This window comes from Chenopodium album, chromosome 12 (genome assembly GCF_948465745.1).
Source record: "Chenopodium album chromosome 12, dcCheAlbu1.1, whole genome shotgun sequence".
Taxonomy (NCBI): Eukaryota; Viridiplantae; Streptophyta; class Magnoliopsida; order Caryophyllales; family Amaranthaceae; genus Chenopodium; species Chenopodium album.
In genome coordinates, this window is record NC_137845.1 from 39,583,251 (window position 1) to 39,599,044 (window position 15,794).

Consider the following 15,794-nt stretch of genomic DNA (forward strand, 5'->3'; position numbering starts at 1 on the left):
GCTAGCCCTAGGCCCAAGGCCTACCTAACCAAGTCCTTGCTAGCACCATGGCCTAAACACTTGGGGGTTATTCCTGATAACCTCACAAGCCTTAGATATGGTAGTGAACTATTATAGCCTCACTTGGCTCATCATTCTCGAACCGAGCATGCACTTGCTTGCCTAGGAAAGTGAGATCTTGAAGGCCTTGCACGCCTATGCAGGATGGTTGACGGCCTAGCCTAGGTCGACCAAAAGTGAATGTGACAAAATAATAATAATAATAATAATAATAATGATAATAACAAATTCTCTCATTTAGGGGGAGATTAGGGCAGGGCAGCTTCCACGTTTAATTTTTCCAGCGGTTTAGGGCTGGCTCCGGCGTAGGTTCAAGTCAAGCGAAGGGCTGTCATTCTCAAGCGACTTTTAGGTGGTTTATCCGGCAGAATTGAGGCGTTTTGGGTAGTTTTCCAGGCTATTTTTGGGTGCAATTTGGGCCGTTTTTCAGTCTGCTTTTGGGAGTGATTTAGCCTGGTTTCACCGCAATATCCAGTGACGTTTTGTGGTGATTTGAGGCGTAATTGGGGATCATTTTTACGCTACTTTCTCAGCCATTTATCTCTATTTTTGGGTGCAATTTTGGTGTAGTTTCGTGGCCATTTTCGGTTCAATTTGGTGGCAGTTTCAGGTGTATTTTTTAAGGCTGATTTCCGGCGATGTCTAGGTGCAAAAGTGGTTCAGGTTACAGGCGATTTCAGGCTTGACTTTCCGGTGATTATTCAAGCTGCTCTAACTGCAGTTTAGGGGTTGTTTCGGTGTAGCTTTTGTTCAGTTTTGGGTCTGTTTTGGTGCTGTTTTGTTACGTGATTGGGATGTTTATGTTTGGGCACTGTTTTGCATGCTTCTTAGGTGCATTTTTATGGTCAGTTGGGGTGCTATTTTGCGTGCTTTTTGGGTGCTATTTTCTGGTTAATTTAGGTGTTGTTTTGCGTACTTTTCGGGTGCATTTTTTTGGTCATTTCTGGTGCAGTTTCAAGTGCGTTTGGGTGCAGTTTTTCGATTGGTTTTTTAGGCATTTTAAGTGCTGTTTTGTGAATAGTTTTTGCTGTGATTTTTGGTGGTGGATGTGTGTAGCCATGTCGGTGAAGTTTAATTGTCCCTTTGTAAGTCTTAGTGGCTGTCAGTATAGGAGTGGAAATGGCCTTACTTGATGTTCTCTAATCAAGCATCTTAGTGATTGTCATTGTTATGTCGGTGTGCGAGATATCACCCGACATTCTCTTACTTCTGATTTGGCTGTTTATAATGAGGCAGAAGTTACTTTTAGGCGTACGAGGATTTGGTTATGTGGATTTTGCTACAAAATTCACACGGTACTTTCTAAGTGTCGTCATGGTAGGGGTGAGGATGTGTCACCCCCTGATGAAGGAGATGGTAATGCTCGTTTTGTGCTTCATAATTTCACTAAGCCGCAAGCTCCCTCTTCTTCTGCCCGAGTTGGTCATGTGGATGGTTTGGTGCGAGATCATAATGGTGGTTTTGAAGCGGCTCTCCTCGATTGTTTGTTCTCTAAGGGGTTTCGCACTGTTAAGTCTATCCCTCCCAAGTGTTGTTTGAGGTTTTCTTGGGTTCTAAAAGGTGCTCTTGATAAGGTTATCTCTAAGCTTGATGACAATTCTAATTGGGTCTCTTTGTTGGTTTTACCTCTTTGCATCCTTAAAATCTTTCACCCGCGGAGTAGTCGTGAGTCTTGGTCTTTGGTAAGACGTCGGCATCAGGAAGAGAGTATTTCCCATGCTATTTGTTCTTGGAGTGTAGTTGGTGGTATTTTACATCTTGTGAGGGAAATTTCGGTAGAGGATTCTCCTACTTTGTCAGTGGTTTATGATGAGGACCTTGATTTGGAAGAGCGTAATATTAGGCAGTGTCGTAGGAAGATTTGCAATGGCCATTACACCGTTGCAGTTCGGGTTATTTCTTCTTCAGGCGTTGCTCCTTATAATGATGCCACTCTTGCGGATTTACAGTCAAAGCACCCTTCGTCTTCAGCTCCATCCTTTCCTGATAAACCTGTTGACCACCTACATTTCGTTACGACTTCTTCTGTTGTTTTGGATCAGATTAAGAGTTTCCCTCGTGGCACATCATGTGGTAGGGATGGTTTGCGTGCTCAACATCTTATGGATTGCTTGAGTGGTGCAGCTGTGGCAGTCTCAGATGAGTTGGTTGACTCTATTACCGGGGTGGTTAATCTCTTTCTTGCTGGAAGATGTCCTATGGAATTAGGAGACTATATTGCTAGTGCTCTTCTTACACCACTTGTCAAGCCCGCTAGTTTCGATTCTGGTTTTAGTGGTGAGCTTGTGATGCAGAGGGTGACCAATACCATTGCCCTTATAGATAAGGTAGCTATGCTGGATGATCCTTAGTGTGAGCTGTTGTTACTTAGGGCATGTACCGGAGTTTCTAAACTCTACTTTGCATTAAGTACTTGTCCTCCTAGTACTTTTGAGGCGGCTCAACGCACTTTTGATGGGGCTCTTCGATCTTCCTTGGAGCGTATTGTTACTGCTTCAGGGCCTGGGTTTGGCGATTGGCAGTGGCGGCTTGCCACCTTACCATTTGTGTTTAGAGGGCTTGGTGTTTATTCCGCAGGTGATGTTCATCATTATGCTTTTCTTGCTTCTCGGTTGCAATCTGTTGGGTTGTAGACACAACTTCTACGACATGCTGGCATTGTTGGTCTTGGATGAGCTTTGAGGATACATTGAGTCTATTTAATGGAACGGTGGAGTCTGATATTTTGAGTAATCCTAGTAAGGATGCTCCCTCTAAACTCATGAAGAAATTGGCAAATATATATTTCACAAAGGTTACCGCTTCTGCAGAATCTGCTTATTCTTTAACTCCTCGACAATCAGCATTATGGAAATCACAGCAGGGAGATCACACCTCTGCTTGGCTTCGAGCGGTCCTTATTTCGTGGTTGGGTCAGACAATGAATGCCAAGACTTATCACTGTGTGCTGTGCTACCGGTTGGGTGCTCCATTGTTCTCTATCACGACACCGTGCTTTGCTTGTTCAAGGGTTTTTGCTGGGGATATTTTCGGTGATCGTGTGGTGTCTTGTGCTGGTATTGTGGGCATTAAACATCAATATAATGTTGTTCAAGATACCCTTGTTGATGTTTGCTATCGGTCAGGGATTTCAGTTAGAAAGGAGGTGGACATTGGGTTATCTGGAGGGAACGACGGGGCCCTCAGACTTGCAGATGTGTTACTTTATTCATAGGATCGTGGTCGATGTCTGTGTGGACTTGATAGGGTTTTCTCCTTTGACACAATCTGGGCTATCTGAGTTTGTTCCTTGGTGGGTAGTGACTGATGTGGCTTGACGTAAGCGCGTCAAGTACAAATCCAATTGTCGGGCAATTAGATATGGTTTCCTTCCTTTCTCTTTATCTTCACTCGGGGAATTAGAGAAGGAGGCGATTGTGTTACTAAAGCGCATCCAAAATTTCTCGGAGACTCAAGACATAGGGGCACGTGCTGCTGCTCATATCTTCACTATGGTAGGATTTGCTATAGCTAGAGGAGTGGAAAACCAAATTGTATCTCGGCTTCCCACTAATTTTTTGTAGGTTGTATGACTTTGTCTGTTTTGATATATAATTATAATAATAATAATAATAATTACAACAACAATAATAACAACAACAATAATAATTAATTAAGAATATAAACCTAATTTTGCCAAAGAATGATGTTAAAAAAACCATAAATCAACAATTTTGAGAGAATATAGTGTTTTTGGAAAGTATGTGAAAGTATATATATCATCAATAAGGGTGTCTATTTAAAGAGGTTGAAAAATTATAATAGTTAGTGATTTTTATTTATTTCTTTATTTTGTCAAATATTGTAAAATAGTCGTTGAAATATATTAACGCTACAAAAAAACAAAGAAAAAAAAAACCAATTTTACAAAAGCAAATTCTCCTCGTGACAGTTGGCACAAAGCTACTTGTTCCTTTATTTTAACCCTCAACATCCATAAAAACTCACGTGGGCTTCATCTTTTAGCATTTTTAACGGCAAAACACATTGTTTTTGTGAGCAACCTCTATGAGCCCTCATCAAAATGCATTATTTTGAGTTTGATGTATCTAAAAAAATAAATAAATTAAATAAACCCTATGGGTTCTACTTCATAAACCAAAGCAAATTCTTTACCAAGTGATAGTATACCATCCAATGGTATAGTCTTACACCACCATGGTAGTAAAAAAATATCAGGATTTGGATGAATTTTCACAACGTGGTATAAAATTATACCACAAGTGTTGTTGCTCTAAGGAAATAAATCTAATACATGTAATCATGTAACAAAATTTAATCAATTATTTCGGCATTGTATTTTATTTTGTAAAAATTGTATCCCAAGATTTTGATGTTTTTAACCTAGTTATTCGAGAAAAAAGAGATCTGATCAAATATCTTACTGATGAGTGTCATTTATGGCACTCTTAGGCTAGGTTTTCTTTGTAGTTTTATGTTCGTTTTTAGTCTTTTATGTCGTATTTTTACATAATAATGCTTGTTTTGCGTGTTTGTGTGTAAGTTTAGAGAAATGTGTGCTTTTGATGGTTTTCTTACTATTTTATTCATTTCTCGGTTATTTTTCTCACTTCTTCGTTTGTTTGACTTGTTTTGTAGGTGTGTTGAGTTTTCCGAGGTTTAATTATCAAGGAGGAAGCTCGAGCACATTCAAGGAAGTTGATGGAGCTAAGTTCGGGAATCCAAAATGCAATTCAAGCTAGCTCCGCAAGCACAAGCTCCTTGGAAGCAATGCTTTGGTTCGAATGTTCAAGTGCTTAGAGAATAAAAAGGCTACCCTTCTCGCGGGCATCACCTCGAGTGCACCAATGATAGGGATGCTCGGGAGCCCGGAGATCAATCGACCAAGAAAAGGAGGCAAGCCACGAGCACCACAGCAAGGGTGCGCGAGCGCAGGCCTTGCTGTGCGCGCGCGCGGTTTGGGTGGTGAGCACTCACCAGGGGCTCCGACCCTCTTCGCTCGATTTTCAATTTATAGCTTTTGACTTTTTCTTTTCTGGGGGGACGACTTATTTTGGACTAGACACTTATTTTCCAGAAAGATAAGAGAGAGAAGCTTAGGATTACTTGATTGTACTTCAATTTGATCTTTGATTTCAACTTGATCTTGGATTTCTTCTTCAAATCAATGAAAGTTTGTGAGATTTCTTTCCTTTGAATTTACCTTTATTGCAATTTCCTTTAATTCTTGAATGTTTGATTTGAATTTTAATCTTTGCTTGAGAAATTGTTGAATGATTGAATTTCTTCTTGATTAAACTTGAAATGAATATGTTTGAGATTGAATTTGCTTTGTTTTTCAATTCCACCATGATTAGTGAGTAGATTAGTTGCTAGGGAGAAGGGGAAGCATGCTTGGTTGATGATTTTTGTTAGTTGATGATCCTTGATTGATTGAATTGTTGCAATTAAATTGGTTGACATAGTTGTGCATGTGATTTATTAGACTAGGAGTGATCAACCTATAAGATTAATCTAGATTGCATTGCAAATTTCAATGACATGAACCCTTGATTTGAGAATTGTTTTAATTGATTGAATTTGATTGTGATTTTCCTAGTTAGCCATTCATAGTGAACCCTAGCTTGGTTTATAGGAGATAGCTTTTGGATTCCTTTGGTTGCAACTATTGTTTGTCCTTTGTAATGTTTGAATTGATTGAGTGATCCATCAATTAGCATAATCATTGAGCTTGCATGTGGAACCTATATCCCTAGTGTTTAGTATATTGAATTTCTCGATTTATCTAACTTTCTCGATACCTTAGTTACCAACCATATCTTTCTACAATCTTCGAAGTAGCTTGACCTAGGCTATATCTTACACCTACTCATTCCTTTGGATTCGACCCTTGACTTACCATATACTAGTATTAGGTTGGTCGAGTGTTTATAAATTTTCTTTGGCTCTAGGGGAGGGTAGAAAACGACCTACATTTTCCCTACGCCACTTACCATATAGGTGTAGTTTGAAAAATATGAGGGAGTCAATTAAATAGCTTGTTGAAAAAAGAAAACTAACAAAATAAGAACAAAATGGGCTCTAACAATCGACAATTAAATTACACTTGATGTAAAATCTAATTGTATTTTTTTATATGACATTATAACTTTTTACAAAACTTACACGGGTTCATCCAGTATCATTGTAATTTTCTACTTCGTATTATATTATTTTGGAAAAGTTGCCAAAAATAATACAAATTTTGAGCAGTCCGCTAAAAATAAGTCAAACTTTTGATTATTTCTAAATAATACAAACTTTGGCGGGTTTCCGCCGAAAACAAGTTATAACCGGTTAGTAACTTGGTTAATAGGTTATAGGGACACATGTCAAAATTTTATTGATTTAGCAATCTAATTTGATTTTTATTTATTTATTTAATGTTTTTTTTTATTTTTAAAAGATTATTATAGTATTTTTTTTATAAAAAAAAAAAATTTCATTCCCTACCCAACCCAGCCATTGAGCCACCGCTACCACCCTACCCTGTTTGTCGAAGTCGGCCAGCCCAGATCCCCTCCTCCAACGTCGGCGTCGACCGCGTCACCCTTTTCCCCGGCGCTGACCCAAACCACCGAAACCCTTCCCCCAAAATTTTCCTTCCTCGCAAAAACAACCAAAAAACTCATCTCCCACCCTAAAAAAACCCAAATCGAACCTCCCTTCGGTTAGGGTTTTTCGAGGGTGGGACATGAGTTTTTGGCGGTTTTGCAGGGGAGGGAAAAATTTTGGGGGAGGGAGTTTGGTGGTTTTGTAGGGGAGGGAGTTCGGTGGTTTTGCGGAGGAGGGAGTTCCAGCGTCGGGGAAGAGGGGATGGGGTAACGTGTGGGGGAGGGGAGTCGGGGCCGGCACCGTGGACTCGAATCTGGGCGTGACCGGCACCGATGGTGGCTGGTAGAGGAGATTTGTTTTTTTTTTTAAAAAAATTAATTTAATTGTTAATTAACAATCTTTAAAGTTGTTATTAAGAGCTAATTATATTGTTAAACGAATTTATTAAAAAGAAAAAAAAATTTAACCGATCATTCAGGTTGCAGGTAAAATAACTTGTTTATAGCAGACACACTTCAAAGTTTGTATTATTTAGAAATAATTAAAAGTTTGACTTGTTTTTAGCGGACCGGTCAAAGTTTGTATTATTTTTGATGTAAAATCTAATTGTATTGTTTGTATATAAAAGTCATGTGATATAGGTCATATAAAGAATAAAAAATTGGTCAAACCTATTAAAATCATGATACATTTAAAAACTGACAAGAGTAACAACAAAAAGTAGAAGCCACTTTTTCTTATTTCCTACTTTTGGTTTTTTATTAAATAAAATTAGGATAAATAAACAATTACGAGTAGATCCTCAATGATCTAAAAAAAAAAATCATTGATTACGGTGTAATTTATTCACATAAATAATAAAATTATCAAATAATCCCCAATATTCTGAAAATAATATCAACTCATATGGTTAAATGTATAGTAATAAATTACTTATTTAGTAAATAGAGAGTAAAATGATGCCAATTTTTTGTTGAAACTGTTAAACAAACTCATAGGGTCAAATTTGTAATTTTAAAATGCTCTTTTGGCTAATAGACATTTTCATATTAGTTCATGTTTACATAAAATAAGTAGAAAATAAATGTATATTGAAGAAATTTGGTGCACCATATTTGTTGACGATTTTTTTCCAATTAAATATAGTGGTAAATTGTTTATACTCCCTCTGTATATTAAGGGAAGGGAAACATTAATGCAAAACTTTGCCCAATAATATCTTTAATTACCAATAAATAAAAATCATAACAACGGAATATTAACAAACTCTTCATTGAGACGATTTCAATAAGTACCCGTAACACTATTATTTTTTCTTATGTATAAGTAACTAACATTAGTCAAAGTGGATTAGATGAAAAGTGCAAAAAGTCAAAACGTTTCACTTAAAGATTTAAAATAGCGGGAGTAATATTGACAATAACCATGCGTGGCATGGGACCTAAACTAGTTACCGTATATATACATGCTTCTTTATCTCTTTCCTCATTGCATAGGTCCTAATATTTTCTATTTGGGTAAGTAAGTAGATCTTTTATTAATAAAAAATACTTACACCAGATATCCAAAAAGGGACAAAACTGCTTAGGCTAAGACCATGCTCTCTTCACCTTATATATTACAATACTGAAATATTTTTACTAAATAGAAATTATTTATTTACGGAACTCAAATTGTTTTTACAGATTCGCTATTGTGCTTCTTGTTCTTTAAAATAACTGATTGATAATGATTAAAACTTATTTTTATTGATTTGAACTTATTTTTGCTGAACTTAACTTATTATTACTAAACTTAAATTATTTTTATTGAATATAATATGAATAAGGTGAAGAGAATAGGGCTTATCCCCATTTTTTTTATTCGACCCACTATAGATATTTAGTTTAAGAAAACTACAAGAATATGAATGATGAGTGTAAGTAACATTGAGTGTTTTAAAAATAAGATGAAATAAGAGAGAACACATTAGTGGCGGAGCCAGGATTTTGGCAATGGTAGGGCACCACCGATCCGCATATTAATCAACAACTAATATTAACACTTTAACTTATAAAAAATTAAAAATTTAATATCCCATTCCTCTATTTTGAATTGTGTTTCATTTTATAGGTTCTGATAATATAAATATTGAATACTACTTGTAGTAACCAAATTTGTAACCAACAATTTTAGGTACATAAGTACTTTAATCCTAACATAATAAGAAATGCAATAATTAATGACATTTTTAAACAATTATATCAAAATTAAAAAAAGTTGGCTTCTCTCTCTAAAACGAGAGCTTATCTCACTAGAATTGTGAGTTCCTTTCTCCCTACTCAAAAGGCTTTTGCCTTTTGTTCTTGGTTACTGTTGCTTGCATTTTTATCTTCCTGTCATTCCACAAAGATTTCTTTCAACAAATCTAAGCAAAAAAACCATTCGGATTCCCAAGTATAGCTACCCAATCAGCGTTGGAGAGTATTTACACTCAATATCTACCTTTTCTTTTCTCACCAATCGTGCAGGAGGAGTTTAAACACTCCTTTTATTCCATATCTTCCCTTTCTGCTAGAACCAATCAGAGCAAAGGAGTAATTGCAAGTTTTCTTCTTGAGCCCATCACCCTAGCATCATTTGGTGAAGAGCAGAAATATTAGTTCTGAACTTGGTGTTTGCCACTTGTTAGACATGCAATAACTCCCATTTGCCTTGTCTCTTCACTTTCCTTCACTATAAGAAGGATACATTTACTCAACAATCAGCATATATCCCTTTCACTTCTTCTATTCTCTTCTATACTCTTTTCTTGTCTGTACTACTTAATTGAAGTGGTATGGCAATCCAAAATCCAGTTGATCCTAATAATAACAATGAAAATGACCCTCCACCAAATAACAATCGACCAAGATCCCATAGAATGGGAGTCCTGGTTACCCCACCACCTCACTATAATGCCTTAAACAATATAAATTTCAATAATTCAGCAGTAGGAGTCTTTGTTGGCCCAAACCCACCATCTGCTACTTATGTGCAACACATCATCAATCAGAGATGGGTGACAAGGGGACATATTCGTGTTCATCGAACAGGGGATTATTTCTTGTTTGAATGTCTGGTGCAAGGTGATTTGGAGGGTTTGCTAAGGCAATACTCTACAGTTTTTGATGGGCGTATTATCAATCTAAGAAGGCATCATGCAACACTCATCCCACAGCAAGTTAATTTCTCAACAGCAAGGTTGTGGGTTTGGGTTTATGGACTGCCCCTGCAGTTTCTCACGGAAGCTTGGGCTAGGAGGATCTTCGTTCACATTGGTTACTTGGATACTCTTGAACCAATAACAAATGGTCGTTTACCAGATAGAGCAGAATTGAGGGCATGCATGGTGATTGATCTCACTCAGCCACTAGTCCCAGGCTGTTTTATCCCAGTCCAAGGAAAACGGGTTGTCTGGGTTTATTTCAGGTATGAGGGTGTGTTTCGCTTTTGTAAATCTTGTGGTTGTGTTGGACATAGTACTAGCAATTGTAATCTGAGAAGTGATGTAGCTGCTAGGCGTTTATTAAGGCGTTTGGGGGCGGTTGAAAGGGATGGTCTAAGGGTGTTACATGGCCCTCTAGACTATCCCTACTACACTAATTATGCTCGAGGTTTGCCTGATGTTTACAGGTATCGCAATTGGGGCTTGAATCTTACTAGGTTGCAGGAACCAAAGGATGTTCCACAAGGAAACAGAGCACTCTTTAATGTGAACTCTGATTCGGATTTTAACTCAGATGATAGTAATGATACAGTTTACTTCTCGGGGTCTGGAAGTTCTAGTGACTCGGAGGTGGCGCATGATAATGGTATGGAGGTTGGAATTGAATTGGAACAAGTTCAATTGTCTCCGGGGAGGCGATTGGGTATGGGACAAGATCCATATGCAGAGTTCACACCGCCAAATTTAAATAGCACTCCTATGCAGCAGAGGCAGTCACAAACTAGAAACTTTGGGGGTGCTTGAGAGCAGCACTAGGATATCACCTGGGCCAATTAACCAGGTGGAAAGAGTGACTGAAGGGCCAATTGGAACGATTATTCCAATCCCAAGTGGAGGAGGTGGACTGAGTCGAGGAATGGCGCATTCAACAACAATGAGTAGACGGAATTCAGCTGCGACTATAGGGTTGAATTCGAGCTTCGAATTGGGGGAATCTTCAACTGCTGCAGGGAACAGGGAGAGGGGCGTTGCTGATACCCGTACCCTGTTCCAGACTCTGGGTATAGGTGATTGGGCGTTTCCCCCACCTGAACCTGTTCAATTTGGTGAATCTACGGCTGCTCTTGATACCTACCCTGTGGGCTATGATCCAAATTTACATCAACAATTGATAGCGCAGATTAGCATGAGTCCAGAGCCGATAACTGAGGCAATTTATGTGCAGCAGCAACAATTTGTGCAACCTCAATTAAATACTCACGAAAGTGAGGATGGGGTAAATTCTTTAACTTATGAAGATTTCTTGGATAAAAACCATCTCAATTTTGTGGAAGCAGAAAGAGCCTTCTTGCGTGCTATGTCGGTGTACAGGGCAACGGCAAGGCGAATCTATCCAGCAACAGCAAGGTCGCCATATCTCCCAGATTCTCCAAATACTTTTCCAACGAACCTTGTGCACTTACCAATGACGGAGTATGATCCTCCGAATTCGCCAATTTCTCCAATTCAACAAGCTGAACAGCCTCCGAATTCGCCAATTGCTCCAGTTCAACAAGCTGAACAGCCTTTGGTGATAAGGGAGGCTGAAGAGAGGGTTTCTCACAAAAGAGTGCGCGCCACTGAGAGAACACCATCGAAGTCATGCGATGATGACTCAGTGCGAGGTGCATCATATGATATGGGTGGGTGGAGAGGAAACGATTGATAACTCTGAGACTAAAATGTTGTTTAGTGATGTTAGTAGTTTAGTTTCTAAGTTTACTCCAAGTTTTTCTTATGGAGTAGATTCGGTTGTTAGTAGGGGGGCTTGGCTTTGTTTAGTTGGTATATGGGGAAAGTTTTTTGTATTGCTTCTTCCCCAAACTATATCTTTTGTAATGTTGTGGACATTAATGGAAGTAGTAGGCACCTTTTGTTTTTGTACGGAGCGTCGAGAGTGGAAGATAGGCCTAAGGTGTGGGAGGAAATTACATCACTTATTTTGACTACTCCTAATGTGTTGATTATGGGTGATATTAACCAATTAGAGTATTATGGGGACAAATTAGGGGGATCATCTTTGATAAGAGGTTTGGATGTGTTTTTGGATTGGAGATTTCAAACTAATCTCTTAGAGGTTCCTTTTACGGGACCAAGATTCACTTGGTCAAATAAAAGGTTGGGTGAGGAATTAATTATGGAGAAATTGGATAGGGCTTACTCTTCGTCCCAGTGGTTTGATGATTTCCCGGATGGAAGAGTGATTCATGAACCCATTTTAGTTTCGGACCATGCGGCGATTATTTATGATGCGGATCCTAAGGTTTCAAAGTCTAATAGACCGTACCAAATTGAGGCATGGTGCTTGGCTTTTCCGGAAATAAAAACTTTCATTAAGGAAGTATGGGAAATTCAGTGTACGGGGTCGATTATGTACAAGTTTCAACAGCGTTCGAAATGGTTACGAAACAAGATCAAAAGGTGGTGTTTGGATAATAAAAGAATGTGGGGAATTAATTGGAAACAATATTCTAATGAGCTACTTGATCAGGGAGGGAGTATTACTACTTTGGAGGAGGGTAATGTTTATGTTACTGCAATTAATGACACTATCACTAAGAGTAGTTTGGAGTTTAAATATTAGCAGAAACGCATGAAGGATAAGTGGATCAAAGAGGGAGATGTTCCGACTAAAATGATGTATGGTAGAGTGAAGCAACGAAGACAACGGAGGGAGATCGTCAACTTAAGGATAGATGAGGAAAATTGGGTCCACGGGCAGGAAAACTTGGAAATTTTGATTAGAGATACCTTGAGGGAGGTCTATAATCCTCAAATGGAGTCGAGGGATATTATGAATGATAAGATGGATTTAGTGCTTCGGGAACTAGATTTACCTAATTTGGCACCGGAGGAGCTTCTTCTTTGGTTCGACCGTTTACATATCAAGAAATACGGAAAGTGATGTTTTCTATTCATAACTTAAAGGCGCCGGGTCCGGATGGCTATATAGCAGAATTCTTCCATCAACACTGGGAAGAGGTGGGACAATCGGTAGTGGAGTCAGTCCAAACCTTTTTCTCCACGGGTTATCTGCTGAAAGAGTTTAATGCTTCGCTTCTTGTTATGATTCCAAAGGTGGACTACCCGGAGATGGCTTCACAGTTTCGACCAATTAGCTTATGCAACACCATTTATAAGTGCATTGCTAAATGCATGGTTAACAGAATGAAGACCCTTTTGCCTGATATGATTTCGGAGTACCAGCATGCTTTTGTGCCGGGGAGATATATTGAGGATAATGTAATGCTGAGTCATGAATTGCTGCACTTGATCAATACTAGCAATGGGAAGTCAACTAAAGCAGTGATTAAGTTGGATATGTCCAAGGCTTACGATCGAGTAAATTGGAATTTCCTCTTAAGAGTCCTTAGGGCATATGGTTTTCCAGATATTTGGATACAATGGGTTTCAGAATGCATTTCTACGGCTTCCTATAAGACTCTCATTAATGGCCAAGTTTCGGAGATGTTTAAGCCTGATTGTGGACTGAGACAGGGGGACCCCTTGTCCCCATATCTGTTCTTATTCTGTATGGATGTTCTTTCGCGTATGCTTTCGATGGCAGAAGATATCAACTTGTTCAAAGCCCTTCGGGTGACACGACGATCACCTTCGATTTCACATTTATTTTTTGCAGATGATGCAATGGTGTTTTTTCATGCGAACAGGGAATCCTGCAAGGTAGTGGGGGGACATTTTTAAAAGATTCGGGGAGATCTCGGGACAACAACTAAATTTTAACAAATCTTTTGTAAAATTTGGTAAACTAGCACAGGAGGAAGAGGTGGAGGACCTGAAGGCGATTCTGAATATAGGAAGGGTGCAAGTCCTGGATAGGCACTTAGGTGCACCAATTGACTTCACATCTCGGAAGGTCGATGCTTTTAAGTATTTAGTGGATAAGGTTGCGGCAAGGATTCTCTCTTGGGCCACCCTAAAGTTGTCACAATCCGTGAAACTTATCTTAATAAATACCGTTCTAATAAGTATTTCTTCACATGTGATGAAGTGCTTCAAGTTGCCAGCATCGATTACTAATAGGATTGATTCCTTGATTGCTAGGTTTTGGTGGGGTTCGTGTGGGGAGAAGGGCATGCATTGGGTAAAAAGGGGAATAATTCAGAAGCCGAAGGGAATGGGTGGTCTTGGTATAAGATCGATGGAATGCCTCAATGATGCTCTCCTGTTTAAACAGGTGAATCGGGTACACTGTAATCCCCAGTTGTTAGTGGCGCGTTCGATGGACCCGATTCATGAATGCCCCCTATGCATAGGAGGGGTACGTTCTAGTCTTCGTGGTAATGCTTCTTGGGGAAGGAGGGGTTTATTCAATGTGGGGAATAAGATGGTTAAAGGATACCATTGGAAGATTGGTAATGGTGAACGTGTGAAGGTCGCAAATATGAGATGGGTACAGGGCTCACCACCGGTTTTTAAGTCAGATCAGTTGTTAAGAGGGGTTAGCTCAGGGAAAGTGAAAGACTTGATTTCCACGGACAAGCGGTTTTGGAATGTGACTATTATTAGGGAGAGGTTTGAGTGGAGTACTGCAAGGGCAATTTTAGAAATGGAGTTGCCTATGACTGAGGAGGATGATGTGTTTTATTGGGGTGGCCATCCCTCGGGGAATTACACTGTGAAAACTGGATATGCTTTCCTAATGAGAAATCTTTCTTTGCCGCAGGAGGTAACACATGAGACGGCCTTTTTTAGGGTAATCTAGAAGCTTAATATCCCACCGAAATGGAGCCTGTTTCTATGGAAACTGGTGATGAATGGTTTGGCTGTAAAGTCAAACCTAGTTAATAGAGGGATAGATATTGAGGATATTTGTGACTCTTGTGGGATGGAAGCAGAGGACCTACAACATGTTTTTAGAATGTGCTCTTTTGCACGGTATGCATGGAATGCCTGTTCTTTGCATATAGTGTCTGAAATGGATGAATCTACTCCGTTAGGACACTGGATTCAGAATTATATCCTGCTTTTTCATAACGAGGATGGAAAAAATGGTGAACGTATAGGAGTGTTTATAGGGGTCCTGTGGAGTCTTTGGGTGACTAGAAATAAGAGGGTCTTTAATAACCAGGGAGGATATCTCGCATATTTGTTTCGAAACTATGAGGAGGCAATGCACAATCTGTCAGTTTGGAGGAAGAGGGGTGAATGGGAGAATGGCAATTTAATGGAGAGGGGTAACAATGGGGCGCCTCCAGGCTTTGAAAGAATTAACATTGGGAGGGGACAAGAAAACATTACTCACCCAACAGATTTTAGATTGGAGGTGACTATTGTGGTTGATGGCTCTTGGCAAAAGCGGACTAGGAATGCGGGAACGGGATGGGCGTTCTCGGAAGACCAGTTAATCTTTGTGCAAGGGGGTGGCAATTATGGCAAAGCGCACTCCTCTTTACATGCGGAGGTAATGGCATGTGTAGATGCACTAATGTGGGCAGAGGCGAAAAGGTATCAACATATAATTTTGTACACCGACTCCTTGGCTCTAGTCAATTTGCTGCAGCAACCAAAAAGGCGAGAAATGAGGCTAATGTGGACGATTCGAGAACTCCTACGTATAGGAGCAAGGTTTGCTACATGTCTGATTTGGAAAGTAGGAAGAGAACAGATGGCTATGGCTCATGTTATTGCTAATAGTTGTAGAGTTAACTTAACTAGCTTTATTGTTTAGTGTAGTTTTTTGCTTTGTTGTTGTCAAAAAAAAAAAAATAACATAAATTATACAATAGGCTTACAAGAGTCACAACAATTTTAAAATTAAAGTAATCAAAATAGAAAAGGGGGGAAAGAGAGGAGAGAGAATAAAAAAGGGGAGAGAGAAAGTCTAAAAAGACGTTTTTTTTTATAAATTAATGTATCACATGGATATTGTAAGCAAAAGTAAGTATAAAGC

General features: G+C 39.1%; 1 protein-coding gene across 1 annotated transcript; it reads left to right on the forward strand.

The window, feature by feature from the left end:
- Positions 1–12,784: 12,784 nt before the first annotated feature.
- Positions 12,785–15,572, forward strand: LOC145571163 (uncharacterized). The gene is made up of 3 exons (XM_081630239.1): positions 12,785–13,564; positions 13,659–14,570; positions 14,676–15,572. Exons 1-3 carry the CDS (start codon positions 12,785–12,787, stop codon positions 15,570–15,572), a joined length of 2,589 nt encoding a protein of 862 aa, XP_081486365.1.
- Positions 15,573–15,794: the final 222 nt, after the last annotated feature.